Here is a 16,919-nt window from a genome sequence, read left to right as displayed (position 1 = left end):
ATTGTTATCCTGAGGCAACTCATTACCTTTAATTGAAGTACAACCATTAAGCACTCTTCCCTTCTTATTGTTGAAAAAAAATATTACATTCATCCTATTAGGACAGTTATTTAAGAGAAATAAAGTTCTTCCCATAAAGATAACTGTTCCTAATCCTACAAAATTTTAAAACACTGTGACATGTACATGCATTTGAAGCGGTACACATTTATTTCAGTTACACCTGTTGTTTCATTGAGATTCTTCTGCTAAACCCTGATTGAGGTGGCAACAAATAAAAGGTCATGATTGGAACAATAGCAAGAAGAAACACAATGACAGGATTTTTAGTCAAAGCGCCTATTTCAAAAACATCTAACTCTTGTTTGTAGTTGATATGGTTTAGTTGCTGCGATTGAAAATTCTTTCATATAATGTGATTTGGAACCCACATTGTGAAATTAGGTATTTAGGTTAGAAAACCATACAGGGTGTAACAAAAGTCCGTCCTACCCCTGCTGACTTTTGAACAAATTCTAACTTTCGAGCGTCATAAAAATTTAAGGCAATGTAACCAAAGAATCAAAACCTTATAATCAGGGTTGGTGCTTTAGCTTTTGCATCCATTTTCTTGAGCAATGTAAGCAGTCAACTATTGTTAGGAAAAGGTAGCTAGGAACGTTAATGCTGTCAGAGGTCGCTGCTGTCATAATGATGTCATCTATAGTTGTCTCAGTCAGAACGACCAAACGTTTTAGTCTTCTCAGTTAGTGTAACCAAATTTTTTAGTTGCATTAATTAGAGCAATCAAAGTTTTTAGTCGGCTCAGTCTCGACTAATTAATCAGCTGTAGCGATCAGTTACATTTTTTAGTCATATACAGTTGCTGGCAAGTGTGGAGTTACCGGCAACAGAGATAACTGCTGTGAGTTGCATCATTTAGTGCTCTTGACCCAGATTGTACAGGGTGTGACAAAAGCCCGTCCCAACCCTGCTAACTTTTGAACGAATTGAGCTAGGGAAATGAAACTTTGGGAATGTTCCTATCTCAAAAGAGACCGTCTTTTCTTTTTTTTTGGGGGGGGGGGGGATCAACATTTTGGTCCCCCTCAGAGGGGGGGGGCGGGGGGTCCCCAACTTTTTGTCCCAAATGTCAACCCCTATCGTGTGATACCTCATTCGAAAGAGCATAAAAAACTAAGAATTTTACCGCAAACCGCAGATCAATATCTTAATTTTTGACCGAGTTATGAAAGGTCAAGGTCAAAGACCTATTTTCAAAAAATCATAACTCCGGTTCAAATTATCGTAAAGAAAAAAATGAAACAGGAAAATAAACCAAATGGTGTTCGCTTTTAAGTAAAAATAGAAGAAATCACTTCGAACTAATTTTAAGAGGGGGGGGGGGGGGTTCGGACCCCCAAATACGTCAATTCAAAGTTCATTCAATTTTCCTGCGAAATAAGACAATTTCCCCTAAATTTGCCTCCACATTATCTCAGTAGGAACAAAATCAGTTCAACATTACGTTGGCAAGTCCTCAAATTTCGGAAAAAGTTAAAAAAAAACGAAATTTAAACGGTCAAATTTCATCACCTTAAATTTCGTTTTTTTGGTAAACGTCGTTTTTTGGTTCAACGTAATGTTGAACTGATTTTGTTCCTACTGAGATAATGTGGAGGCAAATTTAGGGGAAATTGTCTTATTTCGCAGGAAAATTGAATGAACTTTGAATTGACGTATTTGGGGGTCCGAACCCCCCCCCCCCCTCTTAAAATTAGTTCGAAGTGATTTCTTCTATTTTTACTTAAAAGCGAACACCATTTGGTTTATTTTCCTGTTTCATTTTTTTCTTTACGATAATTTGAACCGGAGTTATGATTTTTTGAAAATAGGTCTTTGACCTTGACCTTTCATAACTCGGTCAAAAATTAAGATATTGATCTGCGGTTTGCGGTAAAATTCTTAGTTTTTTATGCTCTTTCGAATGAGGTATCACACGATAGGGGTTGACATTTGGGACAAAAAGTTGGGGACCCCCCGCCCCCCCCTCTGAGGGGGACCAAAATGTTGATCCCCCCCCCCCCAAAAAAAAAGAAAAGACGGTCTCTTTTGAGATAGGAACATTCCCAAAGTTTCATTTCCCTAGCTCAATTCGTTCAAAAGTTAGCAGGGTTGGGACGGGCTTTTGTCACACCCTGTACAATCTGGGTCAAGAGCACTAAATGATGCAACTCACAGCAGTTATCTCTGTTGCCGGTAACTCCACACTTGCCAGCAACTGTATATGACTAAAAAATGTAACTGATCGCTACAGCTGATTAATTAGTCGAGACTGAGCCGACTAAAAACTTTGATTGCTCTAATTAATGCAACTAAAAAATTTGGTTACACTAACTGAGAAGACTAAAACGTTTGGTCGTTCTGACTGAGACAACTATAGATGACATCATTATGACAGCAGCGACCTCTGACAGCATTAACGTTCCTAGCTACCTTTTCCTAACAATAGTTGACTGCTTACATTGCTCAAGAAAATGGATGCAAAAGCTAAAGCACCAACCCTGATTATAAGGTTTTGATTCTTTGGTTACATTGCCTTAAATTTTTATGATGACGCTTCGTAATTTGAATTGAAACAATTTGAATTATCTATTAATTCCAACAAAATTGGAAAGAGCCGAGTCTTCTTCGGTCGGAGGGGACTAAAAATTCTATTTGCTAGCACCCAGAGTAATTGTTTAGTTGGTTTAAGAACTAAGAGCTTAGATGCGACTAAACCTTGGGTCAGATTGAATTTGCCTTCAGATTAAATACAAATAGTAATAAAGTTCAATTTATCTTTTCCAGAAATGAGAAAATCGAATAGTTTGCTGAGATTTTTAGGGATTGAAGGGATTTGGGGTGATTTTCCTGGACTCTCCTGGACAACATTGTTGGGGGATTTTTTTTTTTAACAGAAATTTAATACCGCAATGTTCATGAATTTAGAAAAGTTTAATGATACTCTTAAAATGATATGCATAAGGACCACAAAAATAAGTATTTGTAAATACAGTAACAATGTCCAAATTGTTATTTGTTGGTGCCCAAAAAAAAAACAAAACACTTCGTCTGTAAAAAGCAATTCTCACTCTCAGACACTACTGGGCGTTCAATGCACGATTTGCTTAACTTCACATCCACCTGTTTGGTGGTTTGAGAAAGTTTCGCCCCCCTGAAACCCAACCACTCACTCTGTGGGTGACGTTGGGTTCGCTGGACAGGCATCATTTGACATCATAAAAAATCAACACAATGAAAGTCAACACAAAGAAAACCTCCTATAGTTGAGCAACACGACTTTGTGGTAGAAATATTTCTCCATGTGTACATACATAAATCTTAAGGCTGAGTTGGGAAAGAATAAGCCCACATTCAAACCAATCAATTCCTAAAAACTGTTAACACAGAGAGAAGCTGACCATCATTGGCCATTGTTTTTTTATACTTTTTTTCATATTTTTTTCCCATGCTTCCTTCCTTTCTTTTTTTCAACATAATTTTATCCTGCTTCTTTAAACTCAGTGCACCAACTACAGATGAACAAAGTTACGAGTAGCTACACAATTTTTATAGATCCTCTCCTGGTTATCAAAATGCACACATTTTCTCAGCATCTTGCTTTACAAAGACCTATGTAGAGTTGTCTGTGAGCAAACCGATTTCCTCTAGAGTCCAGATCAACTGAATTCAATGGATAGCCCTGGGACTCATCAACTGTCAAAGTATATGCTAGTTTAATTGGAAGCTGTCCTCATGTTATCTCTGTACCATTTATCCCTGCTGTAAACAGGGTAACCCTGAGGATCGAAAATGCTTTTGGCGTATTTTCAAATGTGTAAATCTCTAATAAAAATTTAAAAATTCTGATAACGCCATTGAGTAATTTATCTTCGAGATTTAAATTTCGAATGAATCTGAGTAAGGTGCCACCGTTAATTTTCAAAATCCAAAATTTCATAGTTGACATCTGATCATGGGAAATTATGCAAATGCCATTAGCCCAGCATTTTGTGGAGATTCCCATGAAAAGCTTAAGAAATCATTGATTGTATGAGCTATTACAGTAAGGGGGAAAAAAAAAGGAAAAAGCAACACTATTAACATTCATGAGCAAAGTGATCCAGAAAAATAGGCAAAATTAAAATTAGGTGTTTTGGGTGATATTAACACTCTGCTTATCTTGCTATGTACATAGAAACCAATATTTTACCTAACCTAAACAAAGATTGAAAATAAGAATTGAAATCTTAACATGCCAAGCCCTTCTCAGTAGGTATTTTCAAAGGGTATATTAGGGGAATCTGTAACATGTACTCACATGTCATAGATTTGATTAGCTACATTTCAGAGAAGCTTGGTTTTGGAGCCATGGAAGAGATATGGCAGAGATCTATCAGAAATTAGAAAACGAAGCAGCGGGAGATCAGCATCTAATAAGGTAGGAGATATCTACCAAGGCAGGCAAGACCAGTTGATGGTGGTTGGCATCAAAAACTAAAAACTCGACGATGAAGTAATTTTGGAGAGGTAAAATTTTTTTCCAAACCAAGCAAGGCACCCAAGGTGGGGAGGACAAGTGTCGAAATGGTTTTCTCATCTCGTGCTCTTTCCATCACAAAGAGGAGATTACAACAAAGATCATCCTCTTACTTGCAAAACATTAATTGGATTGCCAGATTTGACAACTTTTATTAGAGTGAGCAGTGTATATTTAAAAGAATTCAATTTTAAAATCAGAATTTTTCGCACTGGTAGTGCAACATACTAAATTTGGACTCTTCATTTTATTGAAAAATAATTTGTTGCATATATTAACACATTATAAGTATGTTTCGATTACATATGTATGTATGTTCTGTATGAGATCTCGAAGCAGCTAAAATAATATAAAATTTACTAACCAGGCTTGAGAATATGGTAGATGGTCTCTATGAATGAAACTATGTTATGAGCACAGTCAATGAAGAAGCAGGTTGCTACACAATCCCACTCGGCCTCCTGTTTGTAAACCTGCAGTTACAGAAAAATTGTTTAATCCCCTCATCCAAAATGAAATATGCAATGTTATAGTAGATAAGTGAAAAAATTGAAACAAAGACTGTACCCACTACTTAAAGTCAAAAGGTGGTTCCCAGTGCATGAAGGAAACGTATAAAATTTCCAGTCTAGAACCGAAAAAAGAATAAAGCGCACTCATGGACCTCAATCAGAGGATACCGCAAGAAACGTAAATCTTGATTTTAATAATACAAATTAGGATCATTCAAAAAGTCCTATCTTACAGCGATGGCTGAGTACAATTTCTGGGGAAATGAGGTGTCAATGGAAACTTGCAGGAGGTGCAATCTTGGTATCTTGAGACATGAAGCTCCTGCAACTTTCCGAGTGCAAGTTGGCAGGTCACCAAGCTGCCGAAGGATTAGGACAGGACTAGAGTTCAGTTTGGCTGGCTTCAGTATTGCCTCTAAGTAGTTGGCTGTGAATTGGATAGGACTTTTTCTCGCTGAGATCCGGTGCCCTGCAAAGTAGGAGAGATCCCGCTACGCTAATTGTAGTTTGTGTCTGTTTGCTTGGTGATTAAAGTCTAGCTCCACCTCTAGCATTTGTGGTTTTTGGGCAAGTACTAGTCTGTGTAAGTAATCTGTAGGTACCTTCTGAAGAAGAAATTTAGTAATTTTATTCGTCAAGTTACCTACACTATGCAGCATTGCAGCACCTCTCCACAGAAGTGGAATTGTAGGCGATTTTCAAACCGTTCAGTGGGATAAGTTTTGTAAAAACTATTGGCTTTCCTTTATCAAGGGGTCGATTTTAAATTTCTATGGATTATTTGAAAGCCGAGCAATTTCTCTGACAATGTGTGTTACCCATGTGCGAGGTTCCTTATTGCCAGTTATCACCATTACCTGGTGCTTGCTCAGTGATTTATTTTCATGTTTCATTTCCAGGTTGACAAAAGAGATAAAAATATCCCAAAATATTCTAAGCATTTTCTATCTTCCAGGTACCTTTCAATTATTTTATTCCATCAAAGTTTGGTGACAATGGAGCTCTTGCATGCATCCAGGATTTGCAGTTTCAGTGCTTTCTTCTAACGGTAAAATTTTGACGAAACACAATGGTGCCATTGTTTTGTCTGAAGTGAACTTCCAAGCTCAGAAAAGGACTCAAAGTTGAGACCGTGATTGAGGGGATCCTCCATACTGCCGTGCAACGCAAGAACGCCGTAACTCCACTGCCGCGCGAACCGAGAAAATGACTCTCAAAGTTTTCATCCTCTCCTTTTATCCCTTTTGAAATTTTTGAAGTTTTTTTATGTCATTTCGCTTCTTGACACACTTGTGAGTCTAACTTTATTAAAAAATCGTACTAAAGGCGCCTATTGCTCTCAATAATGCTGCGTGAACAGGGATGCCTCGGATAAGCGGCGTTTTTAGTTTGTAGGGCTAGGCCGGCCGCAGTGGCTCTTACAGTGGGAAAGTGCCGCTTGGTCATCGCTCGGATTTGCGGCATTCTTGCAGTGCATCTGCCGCGCCGTGGGCGCTACCTTTTCGACGAAAAAACCCGACGCTCGATCTGGCTTCAGTCGTCTTTGTGTGATTCTCAAAATCCAGGAGCATTAAGCACGTGATTAACTTTCACATGCATTCAATTCATACCCCAACCCTTACACTTTCCTCTCAGCTGCCAAATTCCTTCATACCCCTTCTTAAGTCATTTCCAAGATTGCCAGATTTTGTTGAAATTCGTACACATCCCTTCATAAAAATAATGCCCAATATTTCCTGACCTTCTTTTAAAATAATCTGAATTCACTGAAGGGACTGATTAGATTTTCAAGATCGCTCCGATGGAATAACGAATTGGACCACATTTACCAATGAAGAACTACTATTTCTGCGCATCCATAAAAAAATATATGCATAAGTAAACAAATGGTACATAGTTTCCTTCTAAAATGAGCGATAAAAAGTTCTCTTTTTAAAAAATGTGGTCCAATTGCCCCGCGTTAAACAGAAAAGAACCAAGCCACATTAGCTATTGCCAAATTGAATTGGGCAATTTAATTTTTTACCGAAAAACGGTTGTGCGGATTTTCTGCGAATTTGAATGAATTTTCTGCGTAGTACGAAGTCAATTTCTCAAAAATGTCAAAGGAATCCGCAAAACCGTTCTCTTGTAAAAGATTAAATCGCTCTATTAAATTTGTCAATAGCTGATGTGGCTTGGTTTCTTTCTGTTTAACGCGGTCCAATTGTCGATTTAGCAAATCGTGAATTTGATCAAATGTAGGTAATATAATTTAGTGATGCAATCATTGAACATCCCAATAATGATTCCACAGAAGGACTAAACCACCAAAGAGGCATTCTAATCAGGAATTTATTATTTAATTGTTCTTTCTATTTTAATATTTTACGCAAAACCATTTATACTAAATAGTTCAGTAAAGGGTATATTGAATCACAGATATCACCAAGGGATCCAAGTAGGATGTTATTTTCATGGTTAATTCAAGAGAGTTATCAGCATTTCGATTCAATATTTTCTGTAAGATCAATTAGAATTTCAATACGAAGAACAGAAGAAAAAGTTAAAAATTTAAAGTGTGTTCTGTTCAAAATATTCCTGTGTGTTCCGTTCAAAATTTTCCCAAGTCGTTTGGATTTAGAACATGACCATTATCATATCAACATTCTACTTGCATCGACAAGAAATTCTTCTAGGTGCAGTTTAGATTAAATGCATATGAGCAAAAATATGATTATAGAAATTTTGAAATTTTGTATGGATATTGACAAACCAAAGAAAAGAAGAAAAGATGTGATTAATCTTTGACTCTTTAATATTTGACCTCTCGCTTAAACTATGTACAAAAAATTAATTAGATTCAACTTAATTTTGCTGAAATGACAAGAGAGTTTGGTAAATTAACGAATAATATTATAAAGAAGAATGAACAAAAAAAAAAAAAAAACCCACAAGATTATTAAGAATGGGGAAGGAAGCATCTTGATTCTTGAGGAAACAAAATTGAAAACTAAATTGCAATTGTGATACCTTATGAGTTTTCACATGTTATTCTAAAAGAAATTGTAGGAAAAAATAGCTGAATGAATGAATGCCCTTATCAGGCATATAAAGAAAGGCACGCTTTCTGTATTATGGAGCATACAAAGAATCCTTAGGATGGATTAAGAAAAAGGTAAAAAATGATGCCTCCAAAATATGAAATATAATCATCTACATTTAATGGTGTGGGTGCTTATATTAAGGAATTAAGCTGAATTTTCATGATAATAAACAACTGCTTTGACATGTCATTTAAAAATCAATAAAACTCAAACGGTGAATACCTGAAGTACGCACTTATTAGTTTACTAACCTACCTATCGGATCATATCTTAGTTCTTCCTTCGTTATGCAACTTTGAAAATCATTAATACAGACTAATAATCCGATTTCCTTTTCATATGGGTCATGTAAATTGCACCTCAACATTATCACATTCTTGACTTGCAAGGAGCCCACTCTTGCTGCATCAATAATTTAATCAGACAATCAAATAGTGAAATTTAAAAAGAAATGACTTTGAGAGTACAAAGTAGCACATTAAGAACAACGAATATTGCCAAAACATGAAAAATAATCGTATTTAAAAATCTAAACTTTAACTATAATGACTTATCTACATTAAAAACTAAAGATTTTCCTCCCTCTCACGCGTCTTGATAAAATACGCATGTAATCGCGGAGAAAAATTATTGAAAAAGAAGAGCAAAAAAAAAAATCAATTCAAGTCTCGAAAGTTTCAAATCTAACTCTGCGTTTTTTTTTAATTTTTTTTTAATTTTCTTGCAGAGAAATAACACATGCGATCAGTCGACTTTTAAAAATTAAAAATCGTTTCAGCAAAGATTTAACATGTACTTAAAAGTCAGTAGGAAACAAGGAGAATAGCTCATCTCATTACACAGGAAACAATATTTTAATAGATTAAGATTGTTTTATTCAGCGGAAACATCGGGTAGATCCAACCAAAATTTTTTCCTATTATCTGGAATTATTCCTTTCAACTCTGACAAAATTTTCTCCTTTTTAGCAGAGGGAAAGCCGCGCGGCCTTGAAAGATGGCTTGGGACAGGCATACCGTCTGTTTTTGCTGCAATTTTTTTTAAAAAATCTAAAGTTTTAAAGTCTCCATCATAAGAAGATTTGTAATATAGCTGAAAATCACCGCGGACTGCTTTTAAGTACACAATGTCTTTTAAGTAAACTCTTACAGCGGCGTTCTTTAATTTAGCTTGCGATGCATAATCTACCCAATTGAAAAACTCCTGATGCTGCATTGGAATTACCAAGTTCTTCCCATTGTTTGCTGCGGCAACGGCGCTGGCAAAATCTCCAAAATCATAAGTTTTGCCTTGACGCTTCAGAGCCAACTCCACCTGATGATGAAAGCTATCCGCTGACATGAAAGAATGGCCCGGTTCAAAATAAATGAAATGAATCTCAGTCGCTGAAATTTGGGTTGAATTAATTATGAAGACGAGGAAACTCAAAAGTGCCCAATTTTTATTTTGGCCGGCACAGTTATCTAGCCATACTATGATTTTGGTTGCATCTCTCTGCATCAAGAAAAATTTGTAAAAAATGCTGATTATATCCTCTTTCAATCGACCAGTTATGGCTTCATTCCAAATGAAAGCGTGAGGTTGAATTTTTTTACATTTAGTTCCTACTGGCGCAAAAGTTTCATGGTAGGCGATAAGCCGTTGTAAAAATAACACTTTTTTGAACATATCGACACGAGGAAGCATTATGATCTTTTGGAGATCGGCTGAAAAACATACCGTGCCATTTGTGCTGAAGTCGTTGTCCGCATGCTGCCGGTATAATTTTCGGGCTGCGTTTGCCAGGTCTATGTGTTGTTTCCAGGATCGACACACGTCACAATTTTCTTGCAAATTATTCACATCTTTATGCTCGTGCAACTTGAATTCTTCGCAGCTTTCACACTCCTCCAGCCCGAGCTTTGCAAACGATATTCGTTTCTTCTTAACTTGCCTTCTGTATGTTTCATAACAAATTGGGGTGTTCGGATATTTCTGCTTCCAATCCGCATGCATTATTGATATCGAAATATCACTTGGTAGATAACGCATATTTGGAGCATGTTCCCGTCGATAATGAGAAATCACTGGATGAAATGATTCAATATGCTCATCGACGAGCTCCCAAGGACTCCTTTTAACAGATGGAGCTTTGCCTCGCCCGTCGTTAAAAACAGGTAGAATGGTGCTTTTGTCTTGTACTTTAAGAGTATCATGCACAAATCGATCATTTGTTGGCTTGAATCCTAAAGTTGTAAGAAAAAAACCCTTACATACTTCGAGAAGTTTGCCACTTTCAGTCATTAGAAAATAGGAAAATGAATTTTTTCTAATTTCATTCGAGAATTGTCGCCTCCTGATTACCTCCGATTTTGAGCACAAATGCAAAATAAAATTTTTCCTTTCGCACCAATTTAATTCCCAAAACTGAATATTTATTTTTGACCTTCTTTCTTCATTAAAATTTAACAGCAATTTCTCTTACACGTACAAATAAATGGTAAGACTGGATGCTTTTCTGAAAGAGCTTTTCTTTTCGCGATTATTTTCTCGGCCGGGTCGATGCGGGCTTTTCTTTTCTTCCCCGTCTTTTCTGAATTTACTGGAGAAGAATTACCACTTCCATTATTAGTTTCTGTTTCACAAGGAATCAAAGTAGTAAGATTATTCGTGACTGTGGGTGACGCAGGAATATCCAGGGGGGCAGTAACACTAATCACACTAGACACCGAACTTGGCAGATTTAACGATGAGCTTTCTGTCTTTTCTAAATTTACTGGAGAAGAATTACCACTTTCATTATTAGTTTCTGTTTCACAAGGAATCAAAGTAGTAAGATTATTCGTGACCTTGGGTGACACAGGAATATCCAGGGGGGCAGTAACACTAATCACACTAGACACCGAACTTGGCAGATTTAACGATGAGCTTTCTGTCTTTTCTAAATTTACTGGAGGAGAATCACCACATTCATTATTAGTTTCTGTTTCACAAGGAATCAAAGTAGTAGGATTATTCGTGACTGTGGGTGACACAGGAATATCCAGGGGGGCAGTAACACTAATCACACTTGACACCGAACTTGGCAGATTTAACGATGAGCTTTCTGTCTTTTCTAAATTTACTGGAGGAGAATCACCACATTCATTATTAGTTTCTGTTTCACAAGGAATCAAAGTAGTAGGATTATTCGTGACTGTGGGTGACACAGGAATATCCAGGGGGGCAGTAACACTAATCACACTTGACACCGAACTTGGCAGATTGAACGATGAGCTTTCCGGATTGATAGGTGAGACACCAGAGGTTAGTGAGGTTGAAGAAAGTCCTTCCTCGGAACAGGATTTATCGTGAAAAAAGTCGTTTCCTCGCGTTTCTGTAGTTGTAGATGAAATCGGAGTTAAAGGAAGCAGAGCCGGATCAACGGGAACAGGAACAGGTGAGACGGCAGGCTCTGTCGTGGTTGAAGAGGAATTTTTCTCAGTAAGCACTTCTTCACTGTTTTTAAAATGTAAAGCTTTCAACGGTGACCGGATTTTGGGGCGTTTTTTTGACGGTTTATCACCAAAAGAGCAATTTTCTTTATCAGTTAATAATTTCACTTTGAACACACTTTTTTTAAATACATTTTTATTTTCTTGTTCACTCGCGATATTCGAATTCTCGTCCCTTTCTCGGAGGGCCGCTGACAAGATTTTTTTAGTTCTTTTCAGCATTGTGAATTTTACACTACACGTTATCGTAAAAACAGTGAATAAAACACAGAGAATCACACCAAAAATACGTAAAACGGTAACGCGGGCACACACATTTGCCGAAAACACAGACCGGGGGACGGGACGGGTGGAGAAACGGCGAGCGCAGCTAGGTAAAATCGTGCTAACTGGCGGAAAACACCGATCGCTCCCAAGCAAAAACGTCGCAAGCGCCACCTGCACAGTAAAAACGCGGCTCATCCATGCGGCGCCGCTGGATGAGCCGCGTTCTTGTTGTGTACGCGGCGGTTGCGGCGTTCTTGCTGTGTCGAGGTACCACGTTCGGTGGATGTACGGCAAGCGCGGGCTCCATATCTCGGAAACTAACGGTGATATCAGAAATTTGACTTCACCATTAAATTTCCCATGCCCCAATTACCCTATTTTCATATCTAACTCAATTTTTTCAAATTTTGGAGTTACGGCGTTTTTACGTTGGACGGCAGCATAGTACCCTGAGGATCCACGTATATAACTAGTTAAAGTATCCATGAATGGATAGGGAGCAAAGATATTAGCAGGATTGCCATGGTTCCAGCCTGTGGCAATCCTACTAATGTATTTCTTAGAAAGCAGTTAGAGAACTGCACATGGAAAGTTTGACTTGATATAAAGGTGGACTTTCTGCATAGCATGGGTGATCCCCTACATTACAGTTTAAAATTTGAGAGCCCTTCTTAAGTTTAGGAGTATATTTTAGAGAAAACCAGTAACACTGACGTGTTTCTCGCAAACTTGTGCACAAGAAAACGTACTTGGATTGCACATCTCTGATGCAGACAAGAGCTCTATTAACCTGCTCAACTTACTTGAGTGTTCCTTATTTAATAAGGTGACAATAAAGTTAAGATTGTCAGAAGAATTGTAAGATAGTGATACCTGAAGGAAATCTCCGGCTATCATGAGAAACTGATTATTTTGCATGGTATCACGAGGATTTACATCTGGAAATGTAACTCGTGCAGTTTGATGAGAACTCAGAACATTATTCTCACTTTGATAAAGCCATGGATAAATGACGTGTTGATTTTCTTGATAGCACCTGTAAAAACAACAGGAGAGCCCATTAACTTACTCGTTTTCTTCTGATGGTTTTCTCCTTTTAAATAATGTACATTAGGTAAAAATGAGAACCTTTCACTGAAAATGGATCACTGGATAGTACAGGGTAAGAAATTAAGCACTGAAGCACATGTTTTTTCATTCGAATTTCACGGAGAACACATGGAACTTATCGTCCATTGTCCGCATAAATGCAGCCACAAAAGGTATCATTCAGGGGTGGGATCGAGCCTCAGGTTGGGACAGCACGGTTTCAATTTACATATTTTATTCTCAAATTACACAGTCTATTTGCTTGCCAGGGAGTATAACTTTAGTCTCCTTACAGAGGAAGAAAAGTCTTAAGCAAGTGACTGACCATTGTTGAAGGAGTTGCAAACAGTGTCACCATTAACACCATGAACTTAAAGGCTCTTCTTTGCTACACCTGCCTTTTCATAAGGATTTCTTAGTCTATTGTTATGAACTGCAATTTGAGAGACCAGGGCAAATTACACTCACCGTTACAATTGTATTATGAATTTTAGGATGTATAAACTTTATATATTAATTGCAAAGAGAGTCATCAGAACTGCTCAAAGGGCATTATCTTTATTTTTCACCTAGGAATATGTAAGATATATGTTCGAAAAAATTTCAGAATCCCCTTACTTGTTGAGAACATAATTTGATGTTATGAGCATGTATCCAGAGAACTCATTCCCATGACAGGTATAACCTAGCCGGGCAATTTCAAAAGCTAGACGCCCTAATCCAGCACCAGGAACCAAAACCTTAATAGAACTAGTATCACTGAAACAAAGCCAGATTATTAAATGAGAAATAATTTAACATTCGAAGGTAAGAATAAACTATGGCGAAATTGAAAAAAAAATGGTAGAATATTTTGGTAGAATCAGACTTAAGTACATGGAACATATGGGATGACCAAAAAAACATTTCGCTAGTCGTTCGAAGACAGGATGATCAATAAAAATGGAAAGTTAGGTAGTAGATCAAACAAACCTCGAGTTCTTCTTCAGTTATATTCAACAGCCAGTATATTGTTTTTACACATTCGTTCTTGCTTTATCAGGAGAACCTCCAGACAGCAAGGTCTAAGAAAGCAATGCATATGCTTCATGAGTCCATTTTTAATAATAATAATAATTATTATTATTATATAATATTGCCCTGCCACAGTCCTGGAGGATCAGCGCTTTCGGCTCTACTGGGGCAACCCGATCTTAACCGATAAAACCATCATGGCGAACAGGCCGGACATGGTGCTTGTTGATAAGCGAGATCGCACCGCTTGCATCATCGATAGTAGCATCCTTAATAATCATAACTTGGAGCTGGAGTATCAAGAAAAGATGGCAAAATATCTGCCTTTAGCTGCGGAAATGAATCGATTATGGAGCCTGAACACTGTTTGCATCAAGCCCCTTATAATGTCAGTAACGGGGATAGTTCCAAAAAGTTTAATTCGACATCTTCGAGACCTTGGAATAGAGAGTTACCTGCTTCATTCAATGCAGAAGTCCGTCGCCATAAGCACGTCAAGTATTGTCAGGTCGTTTCTTAATATCGATTAATTTTCTGATTTCACTTTAAAATTTAAGTTTTTTAATTTTTTAATTTTACTTGGAAATAAAATTTACTTTTCATTTGAAGCAAGATAGTGCGTATTACTGACTTTGGCCTGTGGCCCGTCAGTAATACTTGTGCCGGAAGTGTTCCCTCTTCCGAGTTAAAAAAAAAGATCTAATGATAATAATAAGTCTCATAATAGATGTCCCTTATCCTTTTGGACTACAACATACTTCAGAAAGAAGCTGAAAAACGAACGAAGTACAAGAACCTGGCAATTGAAATACAAAGAATGTGGGAGGTTTGGGGGGACACCTCGAGAAGAAGAGGGGTGGGGGGGCCTCCCCCGGAAAACTTTTAAGAAAGTGGGCCTTACCAGATTGATTTTTAAGCAGTTTTAACATACAATTTGTGCATTATTTGACAGTTAAAAATTGACTAGTAATACCTCTTTCAGCGTAATTTTATTTTGGTATATGGACTAGGTATTTATTACTGCGGTGTTGAGCAACCTTAGGTTTGGTAAACTTAGGTTATATAGCTCTGTCTTTAAAATATTTCAGTAAATGTCGAGAAGCACTCCTGCCCCCTTACCAATTGTTCTTTCTCTTTTTTGGCCCGAGGGGGGGGGGGGGAGGGGGTGTCATGCCACCATGGTCCTTCCTTCTTGGATCCGCCACTGAAGAGTAGGGAAGGAGTGAGGGGAGCAGGGCGGCGCGTAAATTCGTCCGCAAAATCGCCCCTTCAAAACCTGAACGCGCAACATTGGTTGTTCGAAATTTCGGACTCGATCTTGGAAGCCAACAATAGCTATTTTACGATTTCTTCCTGATATTATCGTAATTTCATCATTTTCCCCGACATTTCCCGGTTTTCCCTCACTCTGGCAACCCTGAGCGTGACAACGACTTTTTAAATTTCACGTTGTTTTTAAAGCAAGAACTCCGTTTGTACCGCATTGTGTTTAGGACGAAGAACAATTGCACTTTTTGAACCCCTGGCCTTCGAAAAGCGAGAAGTGTGCTACTGCCTCTCTAAGTGATACTTGTTTTTTTTTGCCAATTTCATCTAATTTTGAGTTGGTTATGGAAACTTCCTGCAGTTCGTTCCCTGAGACCCAATTTTTTAGAACGCCAGCAGCCGTAGCAATGCGATGTTTCTTGTTCCTCACTTCAAGAATGACTCCCGGAAGATTAGAGTTGTCTAAAGGCCCGTGGTCGAATTTCGAAACACTGATAATGACGGCGGCGCCAACCTTCAATGGGCCGTGCAGGAAATTACTTCTTTCAGACATTTTTTCAGCAGCTTTTGTTAGGCTTTCTCTGGATTTCTGCCTTTCTTCTTGTATTCTCGCCTCTCGTTTTGCTGGTGGCGTCAACTGTTCAGTTTCTTTGCCGTTATCCGTATCTCTTTTCCTCTCATTAGTATTACTCTCCGTTTCAAGTCTCCTTAAACTGTCTTCTGAATTTATTTTTTCAAATAGCTCTGCAGGTGCATTACTTGTAGCTAATCCTGCTTTCGGATCAGAGCCATAAACGCAGCGATATGGGCTTCTTGTTTTATAGAAAGAATTATTCTTCTGCCGCTGGACAAATTGAATTCCCAGGGACCATTTCTTTGAATTTTGACTGCGCATCCACGCTCGCAACATATTTTCGATGTCTTGGTTACATCTTCCGATAGATCCCTGGGATTGTGGATGCCGTGGCCTCCCATGAACAAATTTACACCCAAGCCAGAGAGAGACTAGCTCCGTTATAACTTTTGCGACAAATTCCTTGCCATTATCACTTTGCAATTAATATGGTATACCTTGTGTCAAAAGTATTTTTAGGAGCTCTAAAGCCACCTTAGAGGCCCTTTGGAACGTCGGAGCTCTCAGGTGACAAAACCTTGCAGCGTGATCTTCATAATTCATAATCCATTTGAAATCACCATCTGGTACTGACTGTAAATCCACTAGGTCAACTTGGCCCCTAGATTGAAAATCTTAAAGGTTAAACAACCAAATTTTTATGCTGCATTTGCTTCTTAGCAGGGCAAATAGTACACAGTTAAAGAAACTCTTGGATGATGGCTCTAGTAACTAAATTCGTGCTCTATTTTATCCCTCCCACCATGCCCGGTTCTTGTGTGGCATTTAATCAGTTTATCATACAACTTTTCATAGGGAATGACGAATATAACAGGATCTTCTAATGATTTTGTCTTAGGAACAATATTTGTTGTGCCTCCGACTTCCAGTAGTTCGTATTTTCTTCTATAATAATCAATAAAACCTTTAGTTACAGTCTTCACATCGTAACACCTGAGTACTCCGACAACTTTTTTGTGGTGAGATACATCCCTCTTTATTCTTCGAGCACTATCTTTACATTCTCCTTCTCCTTTG

General features: G+C 37.9%; 2 protein-coding genes across 2 annotated transcripts in view; both read right to left on the bottom strand.

Moving 5' to 3' along the window:
• The window catches only part of LOC109035790 (carnosine N-methyltransferase), a 39,516-nt gene that overhangs the window by 18,352 nt on the left and 4,245 nt on the right, over positions 1-16,919 (bottom strand). Inside the window, exons 4-6 of the mRNA XM_072306480.1 lie at positions 13,607-13,747; positions 12,773-12,935; positions 4,926-5,034 (exon numbers count right to left, since the gene is read on the bottom strand). Coding sequence (XP_072162581.1) covers positions 4,926-5,034; positions 12,773-12,935; positions 13,607-13,747 — 413 coding nt within the window. The remainder of the gene's footprint in view (positions 1-4,925; positions 5,035-12,772; positions 12,936-13,606; positions 13,748-16,919) is intronic.
• LOC140226054 (uncharacterized) lies at positions 5,041-10,599 on the bottom strand. Its single transcript, XM_072306473.1, has one exon. It carries the CDS (start codon positions 10,440-10,442, stop codon positions 9,033-9,035), a length of 1,410 nt encoding a protein of 469 aa, XP_072162574.1. The 5' UTR covers positions 10,443-10,599; the 3' UTR covers positions 5,041-9,032.

The sequence above is a fragment of the Bemisia tabaci genome, chromosome 1 (genome assembly GCF_918797505.1).
Source record: "Bemisia tabaci chromosome 1, PGI_BMITA_v3".
Lineage (NCBI taxonomy): Eukaryota > Metazoa > Arthropoda > Insecta > Hemiptera > Aleyrodidae > Bemisia > Bemisia tabaci.
Note: the sequence above shows the minus strand (reverse complement) of the source record. Positions and strands in the feature narration are given on the sequence as shown.